The sequence below is a fragment of the Carettochelys insculpta genome, chromosome 2 (genome assembly GCF_033958435.1).
Source record: "Carettochelys insculpta isolate YL-2023 chromosome 2, ASM3395843v1, whole genome shotgun sequence".
NCBI lineage: Eukaryota > Metazoa > Chordata > Testudines > Carettochelyidae > Carettochelys > Carettochelys insculpta.
The window spans coordinates 12,754,153-12,775,389 of record NC_134138.1 but is presented as its reverse complement, the minus strand read 5'-3'; the positions used below and the strand labels follow the sequence as shown (position 1 = coordinate 12,775,389).

Here is a 21,237-nt window from a genome sequence, read left to right as displayed (position 1 = left end):
TCCCTCCGTACATGTGCTCTCTCAGGCGCTGAGGGTGCGGGTGCACTATGGACCCCTGAGCCTGCGTGAGTAAGTCCAGCGCCACCGGTAGGGGAAGTGGTGGACGACCCGACATGCGCAGAAGCAAGGGAAACCATTATTGCCGGTCCCAAGTTGGGACTATGAGTATCATGCGAGCTCTCTCCCTTCTGGCTTTCTGCAGAACCTCGTGGATAAGCGTTGTGGGGGGAAACGCGTAGAGTAGAGGGCCCTTCCATGAAATCATGAATGCGTCCCCCAGGGACCCCCACCCTATTCCTGCTCTGGAGCAGTACTGGGGGCACTTCTTGTTGTACTGGGTGGCAAACAAATCGACTTAGGGAAAACCCCCATGTACGAAATATGCGCCGTAGCAGGTCGGAGCGGATCTGCCATTCGTGCGTGAGTGCGAAACGCCTGCTCAGCTGATCTGTCTTCACGTTGTGAGCGCCCGGCAAGTACGAGGCTTTCAACGTTATATTGTTGGCGATGCACCAGTTCCACAATCGGACTGCTTCCGCACATAACGCACGGGATCGTGCCCCTCCTTGTCGATTGATGTAGAACATAGTGGAGGTATTGTTGGTATTGATCCCGACTACTTTGCCATGCAGGTAATCTCAAAAATGTCTGCACGTGTTGAACACTGCTCTGAGCTCCAGTATGTTTATGTGCAGTGTCTGTTCCGCAGGGGACCATAGTCCTTACATCACCTTGCTGCCAATGTGCGCTCCCCATCCTATGTGGGAGGTGTCGGTAGTAAGAAAGACAGAAATTTGTGGTTGGTGAAAAGGCACCCCCACTAGCAGATTCTTGGGATTTTCCCACCATGCTAGGGATCTGTGCACCTCTGTCGTGGGCGACACTACCTTGTGGACAGTGTGGGATGCCGGTTTGTAAACACTTGCCAGCCAATGCTGCAGGCTTCGCAAGTGTAACCTGGCATTCTGTACCACAAACGTCGCTGCCGCCATGTGCCCCAACAGCTGCAGGCACGTTAGGACCGGCACCATGGGGCTGTACGTCATGACTTGCACCAGTGAGTTGATGGCGCGGAAGCGGGCGTCGGGCAGGTATACTCTTGCTGTGATAGAGTTTATGCATGCCCCTATGAACTCTATATCTTGCGTGGGTTCGGTCTTTGACTTTGCAAGGTTGATAACTAGGCCCAGCGAAGTAAATGTGTCCGCGGTGCCACGTATCATGCGTAAGACCTCTGCCTTTGAGGCCCCTTTCAGCAGACAGTCGTCCAGATATGGGAAAATAAACACCCCCTGTCTGTGCAGGTAGGCTGATACCACTGCCAGGGTTTTGGTAAAGACTCTGGGAGCCGAGGATAGGCCGAACGGAAGAACCCTTTACTGGAAATGTTCCCTGCCGACCGTGAAGCGGAGGAAGCATCTGTGTGTTGGGTGGATTGTTATATGAAAGTAAGCATCTTGTAAGTTGAGGGCTGCAAACTAATCTCCATCGTCCAGTGCCATAAGTATGGAGGCAACTGTGATCATCCGAAAGCGTTGCTTGCGCACGTAACGGTTGAGGCCCCGCAGATCCAAGATCGGCCTCCAGCCTCCTGTTTTCTTCTCTGTTAGGAAGTAGCATGAATAAAAACCTTTCCCCTGGAATTGCTCCGGCACTCTTTCCACCGCCCCTATGAACATAAGGTGATCCACCTCCTGCTTGAGCCTCGCCTCGTGGGCAGCATCCCTGAGATAAGGCCTGGCAGGAGGCTTCGTCGGTGGAAGGGACTGGAAAGGGATCGTGTAACCCGTGGCTATAATCTCTAGCACTCATTTGTCTGTGGTGATCTTTTGCCATTGGGAGTGGAACGGTTTGAGGTGATGATGGAACATGAGATGAGAATGGCAGTGAGCAATGGTGTTGATAGTGCAGCCCCCGACATACCCGTCAAACTTGTTGTCTCTGGGCCTGCCCCGAGGGTGTATGGCTTTGTTGAGAACGTCGCCTGGGAGTCCTGTACTGCTGCTGCTGCTGTTGATGGCGCCCTTGGTCATAGCCTTGCTGATATTGAGAACGCTGTGGTTGGTAAGCGTAGTCTTTGCTGAGGATAAAATTTCTTCTTCTTGTATGGGGGAGTATAAATACCCAAGGTTCTAAGTGTGGCCATCGAGTCTTTGCTGGAGTGGAGGACCGAGTCGGTTGAGTCCGCAAACAGCTTTTGTTTATCAAAGGGAAGATCCACGATCTTCGCCTGCAGGTCCCTGGGGATACCAGATGTCTGGAGCCAGGATTCCCTATGCATTACCACTGTTGCAGCTGTTGAATGTGCCGCTGTGTCTGCCACGTCCAGGGCAATCTGGACTCCCGTCCGCGACGCTGCATAGCCCTCTTGAACAATTGCCTTTAACACCGGCTTCTTGTCTTCTGGGAGTGAATCCATGAGGGGAGTAAGTCTGGAGTAACTGTCAAAGTTGTGGTTTGATAGATGTGCCGCGTAATTTGCCATTCTCAATAATAGGGTAGAGGAGGAATATACCTTCCTGCTAAACAGCTCTAGCTTCTCAGCATCTTTATCCGACCCCCCCAATTTGTACTGAGATGCCTTCGACCTCTGCTGGGACGATTCGACCACCAAAGAATTGGGTTGCGGGTGACTAAAGAGGAACTCCATGCCCTTGGCTGGGACGAAGTACTTCTTATCCACTCTCTTGTTCGTAGGCGGAATAGAGGCCGGGGTCTGCCATATGTTAGTGGCTGACTCCATAATGGCTTCGTCCAGTGGGATAGCAATTTTAGATGAAGCCGGGGGTCTCAAATTTTTCAGGAGTTTATGATGCTTCGCCTGCACCTCTGCTATTTGAATGTCCTGTGTGAAAGCTACTCTTTTGATCAGCTCCTGGAATTGTTTAAGGTCATCCAGGGGGGAGACATCCCCGGGGGCCATGGCCTCATCTGGGGAGGATGAGGAGGAACCACTGGGTAAACCTCCCTCAAATGCTCTGGCTCCCGAGGTCGATGATATACTTGCTCCCTGGAGGATTGTGAAGGAAAGTCTCGGGATTCTGGACCTAACTCCCCCTGAGACAACTGTGTTCCCATCCCAGAGTGAGAGTGTACACGGGGGTATTGATGAGAAGCAGGGGAGGACCTGCCCCTGGATCTAGACCTGCGGTGTCTGTGTTCAGCATGATGAGGACGACCATAGCAGCATGGGCAAGGGCCCGGTGATGGAGACCTGGACCACGATCGGGGAGTGTACCCATGATGTCTGGGAGAGCAGGACCTCTGCGACAACATAGATAGTGGTGAAGCTGGTTTGTGATAGTACTCAAAGGGATCCATGCCCAGAAATGGTGAAGGTGGCCCAAGCCATGGCAAAATTGGTTGGAGGAACGGAGAGGGAGGTCCTAGATAAGCCGGTGAAGTTACAGCCTGTCGGTGCGGCGTGTGTATCTCGGTGGGGGGGCTAGGTGATAAGGGCAGCGCAGCCGTGCCTGGAGATGGACTGAGGTGCCGAGTTTTTGCTTTTGCCTTGCCTCTGCCCTGCGGGGTGGGCGCTGCCCCTTCCTGTGCTGGGGATCTCGGCCCTGTTGTCAGCACCGCGCTCGGCACAGTCAGCTGCGGTGCCACGCGGGTAGCTTCCTCTGGCACTGGTAGGCTCCGTGCCGGGTGCCCGTGTCGTCAGCGCCGCAGGGGCCGGTGACGCCTGCGTCGGCGCCGCCGATTCCGGCGCTTGCCTCGCTGGCGCTCGCGGCGCCTTGCGTGCCATCTGTTGTGTAATCGGAGGCTCAGCCTCTGCGACGTGCGCTGCTGCGCTGCCGCTTTCATGAGCTCGCAGCTGGGGGCTTTGTGTTCTGCTCGTCCTGCCCGCTGGGCCTGCCGGCAAGGATCAAGCCGGGGAGAGTTTCCTCCTCTTCTGCACCGAGGGGGTCTAGGAGGCTGCCTTCCTTTTATGCAACCCAGATGGCCCTTCTGCGTGAGGCTTCTCCGGCGGTTCCAGCTGGAGAGCCTTATCAAACAAGATCATTTTGAGCCTCATCTCTCTGTCTTTCCTGGCCCTGGCTGTAAGCTTAGTGCAGTGGGAACACTTCTGGGTAACGTGTGACTCTCCCAGGCAGCGAATGCATCCACTATGCCCATAGGAGGCCAGCATAGCTTCGCAGCATGACTCACACTTCTTAAACCCCAAGGAGGGCATCACGGTGAGTCTTTACTGTTAATAGGGTACTTAGCCACTAATCAGTGCTTTCTCACCCAAAATAACAATCACCGGCCTGCGGGGCAGCGGACGGCTTAACTAGCCTTCTTGTCCGCCCCTCTCTCCTTTGTTCCTCTTCTTTCTTCTAGCTAATATTCTCTTTCTTTCTCTCTCTCTTTTTTTTTTTTGGATAGTGACAAAACAAACAAACTACACGTAAAAACAACTATCTTATCTGTCTCTGGCTTTAGCCTGAACGGATTCCGTCTGCAGCCGATGGCGGCTGAGAAGGAACTGGCGGGGACCGGATCGCGCACATGGCCGGGGGCGCGCAAGGGAGCGGCGTGCGTCAGCGCATGTGCGATCCAGTAGAAACCGCTAGAAGAATTCCGATCTGCGGCGCCGGGCGAGCCTGACACCTATTGTGGAGCACCCATGGGGACCACTCAAAGAAGAATTAGAGTTTTGCCTGTGCTAACCTCTACAGAGACAGCAGGCCTGTGAGGCCTAGCAGGGGTGTACTAGTATTTCTTTTGGCCAGGGGAGTTCGTAGATTTAAATGTTCCAAGGCCAGAAGTGAACATTGTAATCATTGTTTTATACCATTCTCTACTAAATTGAAGGCCCTGTTATACATTTGTTCCCCCCATAGATAGCTATAGAGGGTAATCAAGTCACCTATTTTCAACACAATATTCCAGCAGTGGTCATGGCAGCAGCAAATGTACAGGTAAAATAACTGCACTACTTCCATTAGAGACAATATTATTTATGTATCCCAGGATCACATTAGCTATTTTGGCCACAGCATCATTTGGAGAGTTAGTGTTCAGCTGATTATCAACCCTGATCCTCAAATGTTTCTCACAGTCACTGCTCTCCAGGACAATGTCCTCCATTCTGTACACATATAAGCTATGTCTACACTAGCCAAAAATTTCGAAATGGCCATGCAATTAGCATCCGGGCGGCCGCGGCACTTCGAAATTGATGTGGGTTGCCGCCGCGTGGCTCGTCCAGATGGGGCTCCTTTTCAAAAGGACCCTGCCTACTTCGAAGTCCCCTTATTCCTATGAGCAGATGGGAATAAGGGGACTTCGAAGTAGGCGGGGTCCTTTCGAAAAAGAGCCCCGTCTGGACGAGCCGCACAGCGGCAACCCACGTCAATTTCGAAGTGCCGTGGCCGCCCACATGCTAATGAAGTACTGAATATGTATTTCAGCGCTTCATTCATAAACTTCAAAATGGCCATTTGCATGGCCATTTTGAAGTTTTTGGCTAATGTAGACACAGCCATATTGTCTACATTCTTTGTTCCTAGATGGTACACTTCCCTTTAGCCACCTTAAAATACACAGTCTGGCTACACCCAATTTTCTAAGTGCTACAGGTTGCTCTGAATCAGTGAGCATCCCCCCAGTTTTGTCATCTACAAATGTTAATCAGTGATAATATTATGTTCTCTTCCAGGTCACTCATAAAATGATAAATCATGTAAGACCAAAAATTAATCCCTGGGGAATCTCACTGAAAACACCTGCTTGCTGACAATTCCTTGTTAACAATTACAGTTCGAGACTTATCAGTTAGCCAGTTTCTAATCCATTTAACATGGGCCATGTTATAAAATTAACACTTTGGGGTCATTTTAAATCAAAATGTTGTGTGTTATCTAATCAAATGCATACAAACATTTAAAGTATATTATAACAGCATTATCACCTGTATCAACAAAATTAGTAATCTCATAAAAAAAAGTCTGACAGGATCTATTTTCCATAAAACCATACTGATCTGAATTAATTAACATATTAATTAACATATGACCCCCAGGACATATCCAGGGACAGGAGGCAGTGAGATTACTCCTGAGAAGTGCCATAATATACACCAAATAAAAATACACACAGAACTAATTGAGAATGTGAGGGACCAATAATTATCCAGCTGAAGATATCTGCCAAGTCCCTTGGGAATGTCTTCCAGTCACTGCATGATTTACATATGCAAGCAGAGAACAACAAGAAGTCTTGTGGCACCTTAGAGACAAACAGATATTTTGGAGTATACGCTTTCGTGGGCAAAGACCTGCTTCATGAGATGCATGAGTGGGGACGTGGGTGGTTTCAGAGGGGTATTTAAAGAGTGGGGTCCCAGTAAGAGGGAGGGCCAGAGCTGACAAGGTCTATTCAGCAAGGTGGAAATGGCCCAGTATCAACAGTACTTATCAAAAGAGGAAAAAGCAAGTCAGGTCAGATAGGGGGATAGATAGGTCTGAAGAAGTGGGTCTGTCCCACGAAAGCTCACCTAATAAACTATTTTTCTAGACTTTTAAGTGCTACTTGACTGCTTTTTGTTCAGATAGGGGGATGTGAGCCTTTGTCAGAGTCTAATGGGGAGATATGAACACCCAGAGCAGAGAAGCTGACTTTTGCAAACCACTCCCAGTCTCTGTTTAATCCATGGTTAATGGAGTCAAATTTGCAAATAAATTTTAGCTCAGACATTTCTCTCTCCATTTGATTTTTGAAAATTTTTTGTTTCAGGACTGTCACCCTTAAATCTGCCACTGAGTATCCAGGGAGATTGAAGTGTTACTGGTCCCTCTTACTGGGACCCCACACCTAAAATACCCCTCTGAAACCCCCCCCCCCACTCATGCATCTGAAGAAGCAGGTCTTTGCCCATGAAAGCTTACGCTCCAAAATATCTGTTAGTCTATACGGTGCCACAAGACTTCTTGTTGTTCTCAAAGCTCCAGACTAACATGGCTATCTCTCTGATATATATGTAAGTAGGTATGTAATGGACTATCTACCTCCCATTTCACCAGCTATTCCTTTTAGATTCATTTTTTGCCTCATTTTTCATACAGAATACCTGTTTTTCTTTGGTATTGCACCTAGTTACTGTTTAACTCTGTGGAAGACCACAATATCACCACCAACACTGTACTCAGATCTCAGAGCTTTACTGATAATGGCACCAATAATAGAGGATTGCTATTATGCTCTATCTTATGAGGAGATTTGAAAATTTCATGTAAGAATTCCAGCCTACTTCCAATTTCAAGAATATTTTACTTACCGATAATGTTATGTATCTGCAGATCTGAATATTAACAAACTGGAGCCATAAATTGCAAACTTGGGTGTCTTAAAATCTGGCATTTAATTAAATTTTGTCATATTCCTATTTTCAGATATTTTGAGTATCAGCTGCTCTGACTAAATTCAACAAGATGAACTCTCAGCTTTCTGTGCCTCTTACAATCTGGCCACTTTTATTTACGACCCTATGCGTGTATTTAAGGTGGGCAACTTCAAGTACCTGAGGGTTGAGGAGCACCAATACCAGTGACTTTCAGTGGAACTTGTGTACCGTAATTCCTTAGGTAGCTCTGTAAGTTTTTCTTTGGATGCCAAACTCAAGGCACTCAAGTGTGAAACCTACACTCAGGGTAATTAAAAGACAAGTGAAATTTCTGTGCTGTTTCAAGAGAGATGAACTATATGATCCCAGCAAATTCTTTCCACCTCTAACTCTGAGGATCCCTAACATGCCTAACTATGCCTACAAACATACTCTTAATATAGCCCTCTGTGGCGAGAAAAGGAAAGGAAGGGAAGAGAAGGGAAGAAGAGGTTTGGATCTTAGTTACTTCGGATTTAACGTCATGTGTAATTCCACTGATTTCAGTTGATATAGCCTAGATTTATAACAACAAAACAACCCTCTCAAGGCACCAGCCCAGCACACTATGCATTCTACTTTCCTTGGAAAGAAAATCATTTTATGAAAGAGATAATCAAATCATATTTCAAATCAAAGAAATAGTAATTTAAAAAATACACCCTACCTGAGCTGTGTTTTAAGTTCAGTAAACCTTGGTCGCCTGCTGGGATCATAAGCCCAGCACTTCGTCATAAGGCTGTAGAGAGTAGGAGGGCAGTTTGGAGGCATTGGTAACCGTTCACCATTCTCAATTCGACCAATCACGTCATTGTTCTTCACTCCTTGAAAGGGCTTTACTCCATGCATTAAAATTTCCCACATACACACACCTTGGAAACAAAAAAGCAGTAAATCTCTTAAAGTGAGCAAGTAACTGAAATCTGGGTTCCTGAATGATAAATTTCATGTTAAAACTTAAGACAATGAAGTTGATACTGAAGTGCAATACTGGCAGTAAAAATGGACAGTCCTTTCTCCGGAATGCACATGGTTAACGAATCTTCTAATGCACTTTTCCAGTACATACAACCACCTCACCAAACGCAACTGATTCGAAGATGAGACAATGATCTGGCTAATCTATCTTTTTTGTATAGCTCCTATTGTACAATCCACATGCTGACCACAGAAAAGAGCATTGTGCTAAGTTACCTACATCTCTAAAAACATACTAATAGGCTAAGTAACAGAGAGATAGCTGTGTTAGCCTATATACAATCAAAACAAAAAAGCAGTCGTCTGACTTACATTTAGCTCATTTCAAGCAGGCAATTTGAAAGGCTTCAGATTTAACTACTTCTTCTTGCTCATAAGTCTGACCTGGTTGCTCATATTCAAATCTACATTTTTACAGAATGCTTGTCCTACTGTCTATTGAACAGTGGCTTGTTTTCATGGGTACATGGTATTTTTATACTTTGACAGTTTTTACTATTGACATTTGTTCAATTTTTTTTGTCAAAACTACGTGAGAAATTGTAGTTTCTGTTGAAGTTGTGTTCCATGTGTAATGAGAAGGAGCCTGTTGACCTATGAGCAGCTAGACTATTCTACCTGCATTGCTTTTCTACACCAGAGAGAAAAGATACGTTATACCGCAATTACAGATTCCTTTTTTCAAAATCATTAATCTTGCTAAATCACATAGGCTGTGTCTACACGGGCACAAATCTTCGAAATAGCCATATTCTGAAGATTACTAATGAGGCACTGAATTGAATATTCAGTGCTCCATTAGCATTAGGACACTTCTGGCCGCAGTGCTTTGAAAGTGTGTGGCTCAGCGCAGCTACACAGGGGTCCTTTTCGAAAGGACCCTCATGTAGCTGTGCCGAGCTGCGCGATTTCAAAGTGCTGCGGCCGGAAGCGTCCTAATGCTAATGAGGTGCTGAATATTTAATTAGTAATCTTCGAAATGGCCATTAGCATGCCTATTTTGAAGATTTGTGCCAGTGTAGACACACCCATACAGTTTTGCTTTATATTACTTAGAACTCTTTTGTCTTACAGAGAACAAGCTGATTTTCCTTCATAACTTTCTCATATTTATACACTCTTTGCCTGTCACAGCTTTTCTAGTCTCTGTTTGAGACTGGGAGATCAGACTGGTGCAAAACAGGAATGGTTTACACAGTGAATGGCACAGGATCATGGAAGATGGAAGGCATTCCTATCACTCCTATATTCACTCAACCTCATCATTTTTTAACATGGCAGGAGGCAAAGTAATGAGGGGAACTATACGCACAAAAAGGGATTGGAACCACAGTCAGAGTGAGTGGAGAGTAGGAAGGAGAGAAAGCCAGAACAAGACTTCAGTCTCAGCCCAGTATTGTGAGGATTCAATTCAATTTCAGGCTTTAAATATTATCTTCTCCGCCAACATTTTATTTGAGAGAACAATCATCCACAGTCACTTACCAAACATCCACACATCACTAGCTGAGGTAAAACGTCGGAAGTTGATTGACTCTGGAGCCATCCACTTGATAGGTAATTTTCCTTTGGAAGCTATGGGTAGATGAGAGGAAAAGGCCATTATTAAAGCTAATAAGATCTCAATGTAGATGTTCTTCTGCAAAATAATCTAGGGCCAACTACCACCAGCAAACAACACGGTCAGGCTTTGCACAAGAAACTAAAAAAGGAAAAAAGGTATGTTTCAAACCTAAATGCCCCTATTCCAAACTCACTGTAGATAATGTTCAGGTTGCCTTGAACTCACCCTCAGGTACTTGGGTCATGGCGTGAATATGGGCAAATACTAAATGAGTTTCATAACCACAGGTAACCTTTGATACTCTGAAGGTTTGTGTACATGAACTTTTAATTTGCTTCAAAGTGGGGTGTGAATCGACTGCAACTGAACTATTCCTGTGGACCCAATCATCTGGTTGGACTCTCCTGATGCACACTTACGGTTCATTAGTGTGCTCTGACCTACTCCACTTTGAAATAGGAACAGATTAAAGTGTGTTAATAAATGCTTCATGCAGATTGGCAGAGTCCACACAGTCAGTTACTGCGAGGCAAGCTAGCATGAGGTAGATTTACTTTTTATTTGCAGGGAATTAAACGGTTAAGTAGAAAAGTTTTAAGAGTTGCAAAAGAAGCAGTGAAATGCCATCTCAACTGGAATTATATTTGTAACTGAATTTACTGTCTTTTGCTAATTTAAATTAGACCAAATGATTTTTTTATAGCTTTATGAGAGAGTTTATTGTCATCTGTTCAGCTGTTTAACTTGGTATTGTTATGCAATTACACAGATTTCCTTAAACTAATTGTTTTGATCAGTATATCTCCTTTGCATATGTTCAACTCCTGTGATTAGCAAATCAACTCAGTGACCAGCAAGAAAAATTCTAACCCTACTGCTGTCCAGTAAGTACTGACTTCTTACCTTTATAATAAGTACTGTCTTCCATGTAACGCGACAAACCAAAGTCACCTAATTTCACACAGTCAGTGGAGGAAACAAGCACATTTCTAGCAGCAATATCCCTGCCAAACAAACCAGACATTATCATTTGTAGTCACCTCTTTTTTTAGATTCAAACTTTCTTAAAAACACTGAACATTTGTTAGAAACCAGAGGTGTCAACTCACCCTGTGGAGAGAACAAAACTACATTGTTCATTATGATGTCTGGGCCAAGAACACAACATTGTTATTGTATATAACCAATGATACCCAAATAGGGTATAGAGGTCTTAATGCTGCCCATATAAGTAATTCAATTTTTATGTGCAAGGATGCTGATGGGTTGAGGGAAGGGAGGGGACAATTGTCCAAGGGCCCAGCGATTTAAAAGAGCCAAGGGACACTAGTTGCCGCTGTGGTAGCTCTGCAAAAATAATCTTTTGATTAAAAGACACTTTTGATATGCTCCATGCAGGTTCTAGAGTGGGATTACTCAACCCCAAAGCCTGCATGAGAGATATAAAAGTATCTTTCAACCAAGAGATGCTGCTGCAGCTATCCCCAGAGCAAGCCGGTTGGGTCCAGGGAAGAGAGGGGAGACATGGTGCAGCTGCCCTGCGATGCATCTGAATGTGGTGTGGACAGGGCTGGGGCAACCTGGGGCTCTTCTAGCAGAGTGTGGGGCACTTGGGGCTTCTCCAGGGGCACACAGGGTGGAGGGTGGCAGCAGGGGAGAGAAGTGGGAGGATGCTTATGGACCTGGCTAAGGAAAGGGGCAGGGAGCCATTTGTTTTTTGCTCAGAATTTTGGGACCTGGAATTGCCATTAGTGGGCCTGTCTATGTGATTAAGTTATTACTGCATTCAACATCACTCAGGGTAAAGGGATGAACACACTCTTAGCACCAGCATTATTTCTACCTTTTGATAACCAACAATATGCATGATCAATTATCATACTACATTGGCACACTGCATTTGGTGAGTAAGTACACGTTTCATAATTCATGTATTTACAGACACTGAAGCAAAAAATTAGGTGGCAGGTCTTAGCAGCTATTTGACAGAATTAGTTGGGGGGAGAAGGGAGAGTATTTGTCACCACAAAAGTCAGGAATTGGGGTTATGTCCTTCCTAAAAGCATGTATCAACTCATTCCCTTTGCAGAAAGAGCTTGAATTTGCAGGGAGCCAAATGTTCTCAGGGCAAGGCCCGGAGGTTCTCTCATGCAGTTGCCTATGTGGACTGTAGGCCTTGCATTCAAGTAGGCTGCTTATGCTTGGGACTTGTAAAGAACTTTGACTTTCAGCACCAAAGCAGGTTGGTGATAGTCAGTGGTAGCTTAGAGTAGGGTGCCTTCTGCACTACTGCCAGGACAAGCTACCTTTACAAATTTTCTTTTGCTGATAGAGATTTTAATAAAGTCAAGAGCACTTGACCAAAATTCTCATGCCTATCTCTGTCTTCCTTGGCCTCTGCCATTTCCAAGGTTATATGCCACTTAAACACAAACCCTTTATACACTTACACACATAAAAGGCTTGATTCCAAAGTAGTATACATAGAATCAGCATGTAGAAAATTGTTGGCTGTATGTAAAGCACTAAATTCAACTTAAACTAAAATTCCCTTCTCTCATCATGCATGCTTTTAAAATTCAGTTGGTGGATAAGCATAGGCATTTCCACTAGAGAAACATTTATGTTTTCCCTGTTCTTTATGTCAGGATGTGTTTGTTGCTCTCTCTGATTTGATTTTTTTTTTATCTTGAAGATTACAGCTGACCTATAGCTTTCAAAAATGTTGGCACTGTAAAGCAACAGGACAGCTGGCAACCCGCAGTCTTACGACTAGAACCAGAAAATTACTTCAAGTCAATATAGCTGAGGCCCAGCAGATGTCACTCTTGATAAACTATTTTGCTAGTCTTTAAAGTGCTACTTGACTGCTTTCTGTTTTGATAGCCTGTGTCAATAATGTATTTTGTAATGTATTCTTTTAAAATTCACAAAGTTTAACACAAAGCTGATGTAAAAACATACATACAGTGAATTTTTAAGTCTTAAAATATTGTTCCACATGTGACACACTTTTCTAACTGGGGAAATCAAGAAAACAAATTAAAAGAAACCATAAGAGAGTGCTGACCTGTGCTCCAAACATTTCCTCTATTGAACTTACCTAATATTCAGCAACTCTGCCAGCTCTGGTATGCATCTAATAATCTATGAACCCTTTTGCTTAAACTGAAAGTTTTCATAGAGAGATAATCTTACCTATGTACAAATCTTTTGCTCTCTAAGTAGGCAAGTGCTGTGCTAAGCTGGTAAGCATAGAGTATCAAAGAGGCCAGATCCAAACTGTATTTTCTGACTTGCAAAAATGATCTCAGCTTTTGGATAAAGAAAAGAGAGAAAGGTCACGACAAATTAGAAATAAATCCAAAGAAGAAAAAAATCTCAAACAGTGTGTTTTTTTACATTTAACAGTACACAATTCTCCTCTTTAAACTGGAATAGAAAAAAAGTGAGTGTCACACACTGTTTGGGCTAAATTCAGATGGTCTCCAAGGTGTGAAAGGCAATAGCTAAGTGGGATACAATTTTTGCACCCTATTCCAGTCCTTTCTTGAAGCCAAAGAGCTCACATACTGTTAGGTCCACTTGGGTCAGGTGATTCTTAACCTCTCTACATGTTCATTCATTGGGAATTCCTCATGCAGTTGGCCTGAAAAGTCTCAGCAGGTAAGCGCGTGGGGCTGGTACCCAGACCTGACGTGTCTCAACACAGGCCAAATCATTATTGCTTGGGTAGCACTGATTTATGCCTATGATTGAACAGATTTTACTAGAGGCCTGGATTTAGCTCAGAGAAACTAAAGACAATACATACATTTTCTGGAAAAGTACATCCAATAAAAGGCAATTGTACCACAATAGTGTAGAAATGGCTTTTCTTTACAGGATTATAACAGATGAGACAAAAGCTGTATGCTGAGAAGGAGTACATGGGAAATAAAGGGAAGTGGTAACTTGGAATGAAGGAATGGAGTCAAATTGCGATACCCACTATAGACAAATCTAATTTAATTTATGTAGGTGTTTTTGCACTGCATTACAAACAATGTAATTACTTCATTTCTGAAGTTTTTCATAAATGTCTGATTTAGATAAATAGAGTTGGAACTAAAAACTGAATCCGATGCCATACTTTCCTGTATTAAAGCTAGCAGATTGCTTAGCATTTCTCTTGTTTGTGTAAATTAATGAGGGAAGTCTTCATCCCAGAAACAGAAGGACATTCAAAAAAAGAAATGTAGGTGCATCAACAATGTACTATGAAAAGAACTCACTACTCACGAACATGCAATCAGCTGCATTATAGGTGGTGGAACACCTGCAGATAGCAACTACTGACAGTAGTAGAAATCACCAACAGGAGGTGCAGTATTAATAAAACTATTTTACAGGACTGCATTTGCTAAATGGTCATATTTACAGAGGTATTGAGCAAACCTCAAAAAAGGCCATTCAGGACTGGCAAAGAAATTTGGATAATTTCACTGTGATGTGTGTCTGCTACGGTTTTCCTCATGAGACACTCACATAATACAAGTTATTCTAGCATTTTTCTATTATCAAACAACAGGGTATATGTATGTTTACAAATGTTGTTTATAAAGCTTATTTAAAATTTCACACCTTATGGTCAAACAAGCATATTAAGTCTTTGTAAACTGGCTAAATAAATTCTAATACAATTACAAATCCAAAATTATGATTAATGCCATGTCATTGACTGTATACATAAATTCTGTTGTAGGAGGCTGCCACCGATGAAGGTCCTACCTAGGCAGTGCCAAATAAGTTTCTGGCAATGACTATTAGTCCTGTAACTGCATGACAAGTCATATGAACGCAGTTTTCTTGGCAAAATAAAAAGCAAATAAGGTCACCATTTGCTCTCCTATACCTCTCAACGTAGAAGTCAAGAAAATTAAGGGGATATTCTTAATCTTGTTTTTTAAACTATAGTTCATAATCCTTTAAACTGCATTTTTTGGTCCAAATTTCAGTCTAGAGCACACACTTAAAATAATTCACAATAGCATTCTTTCTACTCTATATAACCATTTGCTCCTCTCAGTTGACACAAGTAGTTTTCATATTATACCAGTAATTTAAAATATCTCCAAGAACTGTGGCCTAAACCAGCCCTGATGTAAATAGGCTAACTCCCTTAGCTTCAGAGGAGTTATGCCCAATTTCACCAGGGCTGGATTTGATTCCATAATATTGTAACTTCACTTGGTTGATGAATTTGCCTTAAAGTACAATATTTAGAACCCAATCCATTACACTAAATAAGCATTCCTTCAATCTCTTATGAAAGTATCTGCAGAATAAAAGAGGAAAAGAAAGAAGATACTTGGACATTTATCATACCTCCCCTAGCGTACAGAGCTCCATGATTATCCAGACAGGGTTTTCTGTAATAACTCCAATCAACTTCACAATGTGGGGGTGATCAAATTGACGCATTGTTACTAGAAAGGAAGAAGCAGATTTACTCATTAAATACAAAATCTGCCCATTAAAGCAACAGCTGTTAAATGAAAACATGCTTTTGTAATAAGAGGTTCCATTTAACAAACTTTTACTGTACATCCGAACCATGGGCATATAAGGACATACAACCAGATTCTTTTGGGCTTGATTTGCCAGTGCCTTGAACATGTCTGTTCTTTTATACCAATGCAGAATGATTCTAAAATGCTATTTGATCAGAATAATCTCTTTACTATAATGTATATCTTCACCAACCATGGAGTACTACTTATTTTGAAATGACATATGAAAGTAGTCTATTCACCTTGTACAGCTACTGGAGTTTTCTGAGCTGTGTGTCCCGGGGGGTGGGGTGGTGTCCACTTTAGGAGTGCATGTGTCCCTGGGCCTCTGAACAGAGATTTTTGGCAGCAGTGCTTGTTGTTCCCAGGCATGCACCCTAAACATCCTCATGACTCATACCTAGGCTATACTGGGCAGCACACACAAATTGTTCTTAGTTCTTTCTCTGCAGCAAAGCCCACAGAGGCAGCACTGAAGCACTGGGGAGGAGGGTGGATAGTGAAGCACCCGCAGGGACTCCATATTAAAGAACTCCAGTTACTGCACAGCTGAGTAAACTGCTCCTTCTTCAAATTGTGCCCTTTGCGTGTGCTCCAGTTTAGGTGACTCTGTAGCAGCACTTTCATGAGGTGAGAGTTTCAGAACAGAGCCCATCACTGAAAAAAGAAATGTGTTGCCTACCGCCACATCTCATTTTGCAGTATCAGTTAGGGTGTAGCGGTCAGAAAATGTGACCTCCAACAACCATGTTTTAGCCCTGCAGGTCTGAGCAATCAAAATGTATTGCATATATGTATATAATCACAGAATCATAGAATGCTAGGACTGGAAGGGACCTTGAGAGGTCATTGTGTCCAGCCCCTTGTCCTCATGGCAGGACCAAGTACTGCCTAGACCATCCCCAATAGACACTTATCTAACCTGTTCTGAAATATCTCCAGAGATAGAGATTCCACTACCTCCCTAGGCAACTTATTCCAGCGTTTGACCACCCTGACAATTAGGAACATTTTCCTAATGTCCAACCTAAACCTCCCTTGCTGCAGTTTCATTGCTTCTTGTTCTATCCTCAGAGGCCAAGAAGAACAAGTTTTCTCCCTCCTCCTTATGACACCCTTTTAGATACCTGAAAACTGCTATCATGTCCCCCCTTAATCTTCTTTTTTCCAAAAAAGCTGAGATCTAGTAGAGTACACAGTCACTCTCAGGAGAGGTGTAACTGCAACAAAGTCATAACAGACAATGATACATCCAGAGATACACTGAGAAAGTCTGTGAGCGGAGATACAGGCTCCTTTAGATCTGAAAGAGAAACAAAGAGTCTAGGGTCTTCCACAGATGGCCTAGTTCTGGCCAAGTAAAATTCTGATGCAGGGGCAGGCAATAATTTTTGCAGAGGGCCACTCCATGACTTTTGGTACTGGTTGCAGGATGGCTCTGGGCTGCCCCCGAAGGGGTAGGGCTCGGAGCTAGAGAGAGAGAGAGAAAGACAAAGAATGTGTGTGAAAGAGAAACACTGTGAAAGACAGACTTTGTGACACAGATTGAGTGTGTGCTGCAGTGTATATGTGACAGCAACACAGAATGTGTTTACTGGCCGCTGTTGGATAAGTTTCTGAGAAACGCCACCCTCTGTCTCTACGAAAAATCTGTCCTGCTCTGTTGTCTCCCTCCTACCTTGCTCCCCACTGCTGAGTCATTACTATCCATGCTTCAGACCGGTGCAGCTCTGGTGTGTGTCTCCCTCTCCTTGATCCCCGCTCTGCAGAGATGGGAGGGACAGCAGCAGGGGAACCTTGTGACTTCAGCACTATCCTCTTCCCTCCACTCCCACGCCCTCAGCACAGCTAGCAGGAGAATCCTAGGAGTAGCTCAGCTGCTGATGGAACAAGGTGCGGGAGGAGGGGCAGCTGAAAACATGCAGCTGGCTGTAAATGTGCACGCTCTGCTAATCCTCTGGATGGGCAAGAGAGAAATGCGTGGTGCACTGGATCCAGACCCTGACGTGATTTTGCCAACCCCAGGTCTAACACCCTCTTACCATTTAGTGTATGGAAAGTAGATTCTTGTGTAGACTGATGAGGCTCATGGAAAAAAAAAAAGGATGGTAAATAGTTTGGTTGATATAAAAGTCTGAGAACACCTATGGTAAGAACTTTGGATGAGGGTGAATTGTAGGATCATAGGGATGGAGGGGACCTCTGGAGGTCATCTAGTCCAGCCCCCTGCTTCAAGCAGGATCAACCCCCCACTAAGTCATCCCAGCCAGGACCTTGTCAAGCCGAGACTTAAAAACCGCTAGGGATGGAGAATCCACCACCTCTATAGGCAGCACATTCCAGTGCTTCACCACCCTCCTGGTGAAGTAGTTTTTCCTAGTATCCAATCTACACCTCTTCCTCTGTAACTTTAGACCATCGCACCTTGTTCTTCTACCTGACACCACTGAGAACAGTTTCTCACCCTCCTCTTTAGAACTCCCCATCAGGAAGTTGAAGGCTGCTATTAAATCACCCCTCAGTCTTCTCAGGGAACTATCACTTCTCTAGATCTGCTCGAAATGCTCCTTCTAATGCACCCTATTATGTCGTTAGCCTTTTTGGCTACAAGGGCACACTGTTTACTCATATCCAGGCTTCCATTCACTATAGTCCCTAGGTCCCTTTCTGCTGTACTGCTGCTTAGCCAGTTGGTCCCAAGCTTACAACAATGCTTAGGATTCTTCTGTCCCAAATGCAGTACTCTACACTTCTCCTTGCTGAACTGCATCAGATTTCTTTTGGCCCAATCCTCCAATTTATCCAGGTCACTCTGGATCCTCTCTTTACCCTCCAACATATCTATCTTTCCCCCTAGCTTTGTGTCTCCCGTGTGTGCTGAGGTTGCAATCCAATCCAGTGTAGACACCTTCTTCTTAAAGAATAAAGTTAAGGGAAGGTATGCCTCTAAGGGTCAACCTTAGAACCCCCATTTCCTCAATTCTAAGAGTAGGTCCCGGAATTGTCAAAAGTCACAGTCTGACATTCGCAGCATGACTGCCTCATCCAGTGATGACAACAAGATGTTTGTGAGGGGGTAATCTCTTGATCTAGTCTTGCTTTCTTGCTCCTCAAAGGGCTTCTGAGGGCTCAGAGAGGAGAAGAAGAATGAACAGTACCAAGGAACAAGTCCTCCTGTATTTGCAGTAAGATTGAGTTGAGGTCTCTTGAAACTGCTTGTAATATTCTGCATCTGGATCCCAGTATGACCTGTGAAGGAGATAAGGTATGGAAGAGGAATCCAACTCACATCATTCCAATTGTTGGAAAACAAGCAGTTCAGTGTTTTGTCTCTGTTGCACTTGCAACAGGGAATGTCTCCTAGAGTAAATTGGAGATCCTTGAAGAGAAAGTTCAGAGTCAGAATGCTCTTTCATCTACTGTATCAGGGGACAACCCACTTCATGGATAGTGAAGATGGAGCGGAGGTGTATCTCTTAGAAAGAAAAGCAATCAGTGACCCAGGTGATTTCAGTACCAACAGGTATCCACAAGTTGCAAGGAGCAGAGACTCACACTCATTTGGTACCACATCTTTTTGGGTACCAGAATTCCTGTGGTATTGAAAACACACAAGGACTCAGTACATAGCACCAATGATGATGCACAGGCCATTGTATAAGGCACAGGTGTTGGTATCAGGGGGGATGAGTATTCTAGTGGAGCCAGTCTCTTGGTGGTAGTAGTAGAAGTAGTCTTTGGTATTGACCACTTTACTACTGACGTATGGGACTTAGCCGAAGACTCAGCATGCTTCTTGGTACCTACAGTACTCAAAACGTCACTGCAACTCATCTCTGGGTCTGAGGCCCCCAGCAACTGGATCATCTTTGATGAGGAACTCTCTCATTTTGCTCTTCTTATCTCCTTCCTTATATCTGGGAGCTCTTGATACCAGTGGTGCAGCTACTGGTTCCTCAGTTAAGATGAGTACTTGAAACCAGGATTTCAGTGTTGTCCTCTTCTGGTAATTTCTCAGTGACCTTGATCTTAAAGACAATGGAGCACTGACTGATGTGGAAGATCTCAGTACAGGGGGATTCTCTGTATCTGTGTCCAAAGCCAGTCTTTCGGCTGCTTTCATCATTAATTGTTTACACTTAATTTCCCGCATTTTAATGGGATATGCCTTTAAAAGAAGAGCAGATTTTACGCTTGCTGGGACTGTGAAACTCTCTAAAGCATGAATCCAGTGGGAGTGCCCAACACTAACAGAGACTGCTTATTGACAGGAAAGGCAGCTTTGAGAGCTGAGGGAGCTTGGATAAAAGAAAAATTGTTCAAGCCCTTCATCGGGGAAACAGAAAAACAAAATATATTTCTTTTAATAGAAGAGGAACAAAGGCTCCAACTACGAAGTGCTAAACCCACAATTTATAAGAACTAACTATATAGCTAACAGTAATGAAAGTTGAAAATAGGTACACAGCAAATAGATATTTCATCTCTGGTCAAAGATGGCTGAACAGGATGTAGCAGTGGTTTGCTCATGTGGTTCCACATAGCCTTGCTATGGGAACAAGAATGTGCAGGCCACATACATGGGCAGAACAGGTCCTGGTATCAAACAATCTCTGATCAAAGGTGCAGGGTGCATGTGTACTTAATATGAAGCATCCACAGGGCCATTACTTGATGAAAAACATAATTTATGAAAAATTCAAATGCACATTTCTTATTTGTTGGAAAGCAAAGGGAAAAGTAAAATGGATAATTCAATAACCACATAAAACTGCCTGTCAGTTCTATGATACCCAAAGAAAAACCCACACAATGATTTGATTTACATTTGATTTTATTTAATATGGGCATAATTAATTTTCATATTATTGCAGTGCAATAATGATCTTTCATGTAATAAGGTTTTACAACATTTACTAATGCAATGAGGGAGATAATATTTGCTCGCTGAACAAAAAACATCAGCCTTTTGATTAGGTTTTATTTTGTAACACACAGAAAGCTTCCTAAAATGTATATTAAAATTATTTTTTCTTTATCTTTGCAGCTCACACTTTTTTGGTGGCTTGACATAAACTACCAATAGAAATGTATTTTATTCCCTCAAATTCTATTTCCATTCACATAATATGTGTAAGATAAATACATAAAAAACCCCTCTATACTTCCATCTTCTAAACAGCAGGATAAATCTACAAATATGAAGGATCTGTTTACCCACAGTCTGGTTAGTTCAAAAGTGTCCTCTCAGCTTTCACACAGCTGTCATGTAATCAACACATTTCAGAATAACCACCCATATTGTAGTCATAAGAATTGTCTAGTTAATAATTCAACATTGTACACCTTTACCTGAAAACTTATATAACTTAGACATACCAACATGCCTTGTGATTAGTTTCCCTTCAAACCTTTTACAATACTTTCATTAGTCAATATAGGAGATTAACCGTATACATACAGCAGTATACTTCTCTTAGGCTATGTGTACACTTGCCCCCTACTTTGAAGGGGGCATGGTAATCAGGCTGATGGGAGATTACTCATGAAGTGCTGTGATGAATATGCATCACTTCTTTAGGCTAATTCTCCCCTCATGGCTACTTCAAAGTGTCAAACTTTGAAGTGCCGGACTTTGAAGTATGCCTGCACTACTTCAAAGTGTCTTTACTCCCCAAAATTCTGCCTTTACTCCCCAAAATTCTACCTTTGCCCCCTCCTCTAAACCTCCAAAACTTTGGGGAGTAAAGGCTCTTCAAAGTAGCGCGGGCATG

The 21,237-nt window shown here is 43.5% G+C and overlaps 1 protein-coding gene across 10 annotated transcripts in view; it reads right to left on the bottom strand.

Moving 5' to 3' along the window:
- Positions 1-21,237, bottom strand: part of PTK2 (protein tyrosine kinase 2) — a 418,848-nt gene that overhangs the window by 45,321 nt on the left and 352,290 nt on the right. For all 10 annotated transcript variants that reach the window (XM_074986603.1, XM_074986600.1, XM_074986607.1 and 7 more), the window contains 5 exons: positions 15,279-15,379; positions 13,110-13,225; positions 10,815-10,915; positions 9,833-9,922; positions 8,037-8,241 (listed from right to left, as the gene is read on the bottom strand). In XM_074986603.1, coding sequence (XP_074842704.1) covers positions 8,037-8,241; positions 9,833-9,922; positions 10,815-10,915; positions 13,110-13,225; positions 15,279-15,379 — 613 coding nt within the window. The remainder of the gene's footprint in view (positions 1-8,036; positions 8,242-9,832; positions 9,923-10,814; positions 10,916-13,109; positions 13,226-15,278; positions 15,380-21,237) is intronic.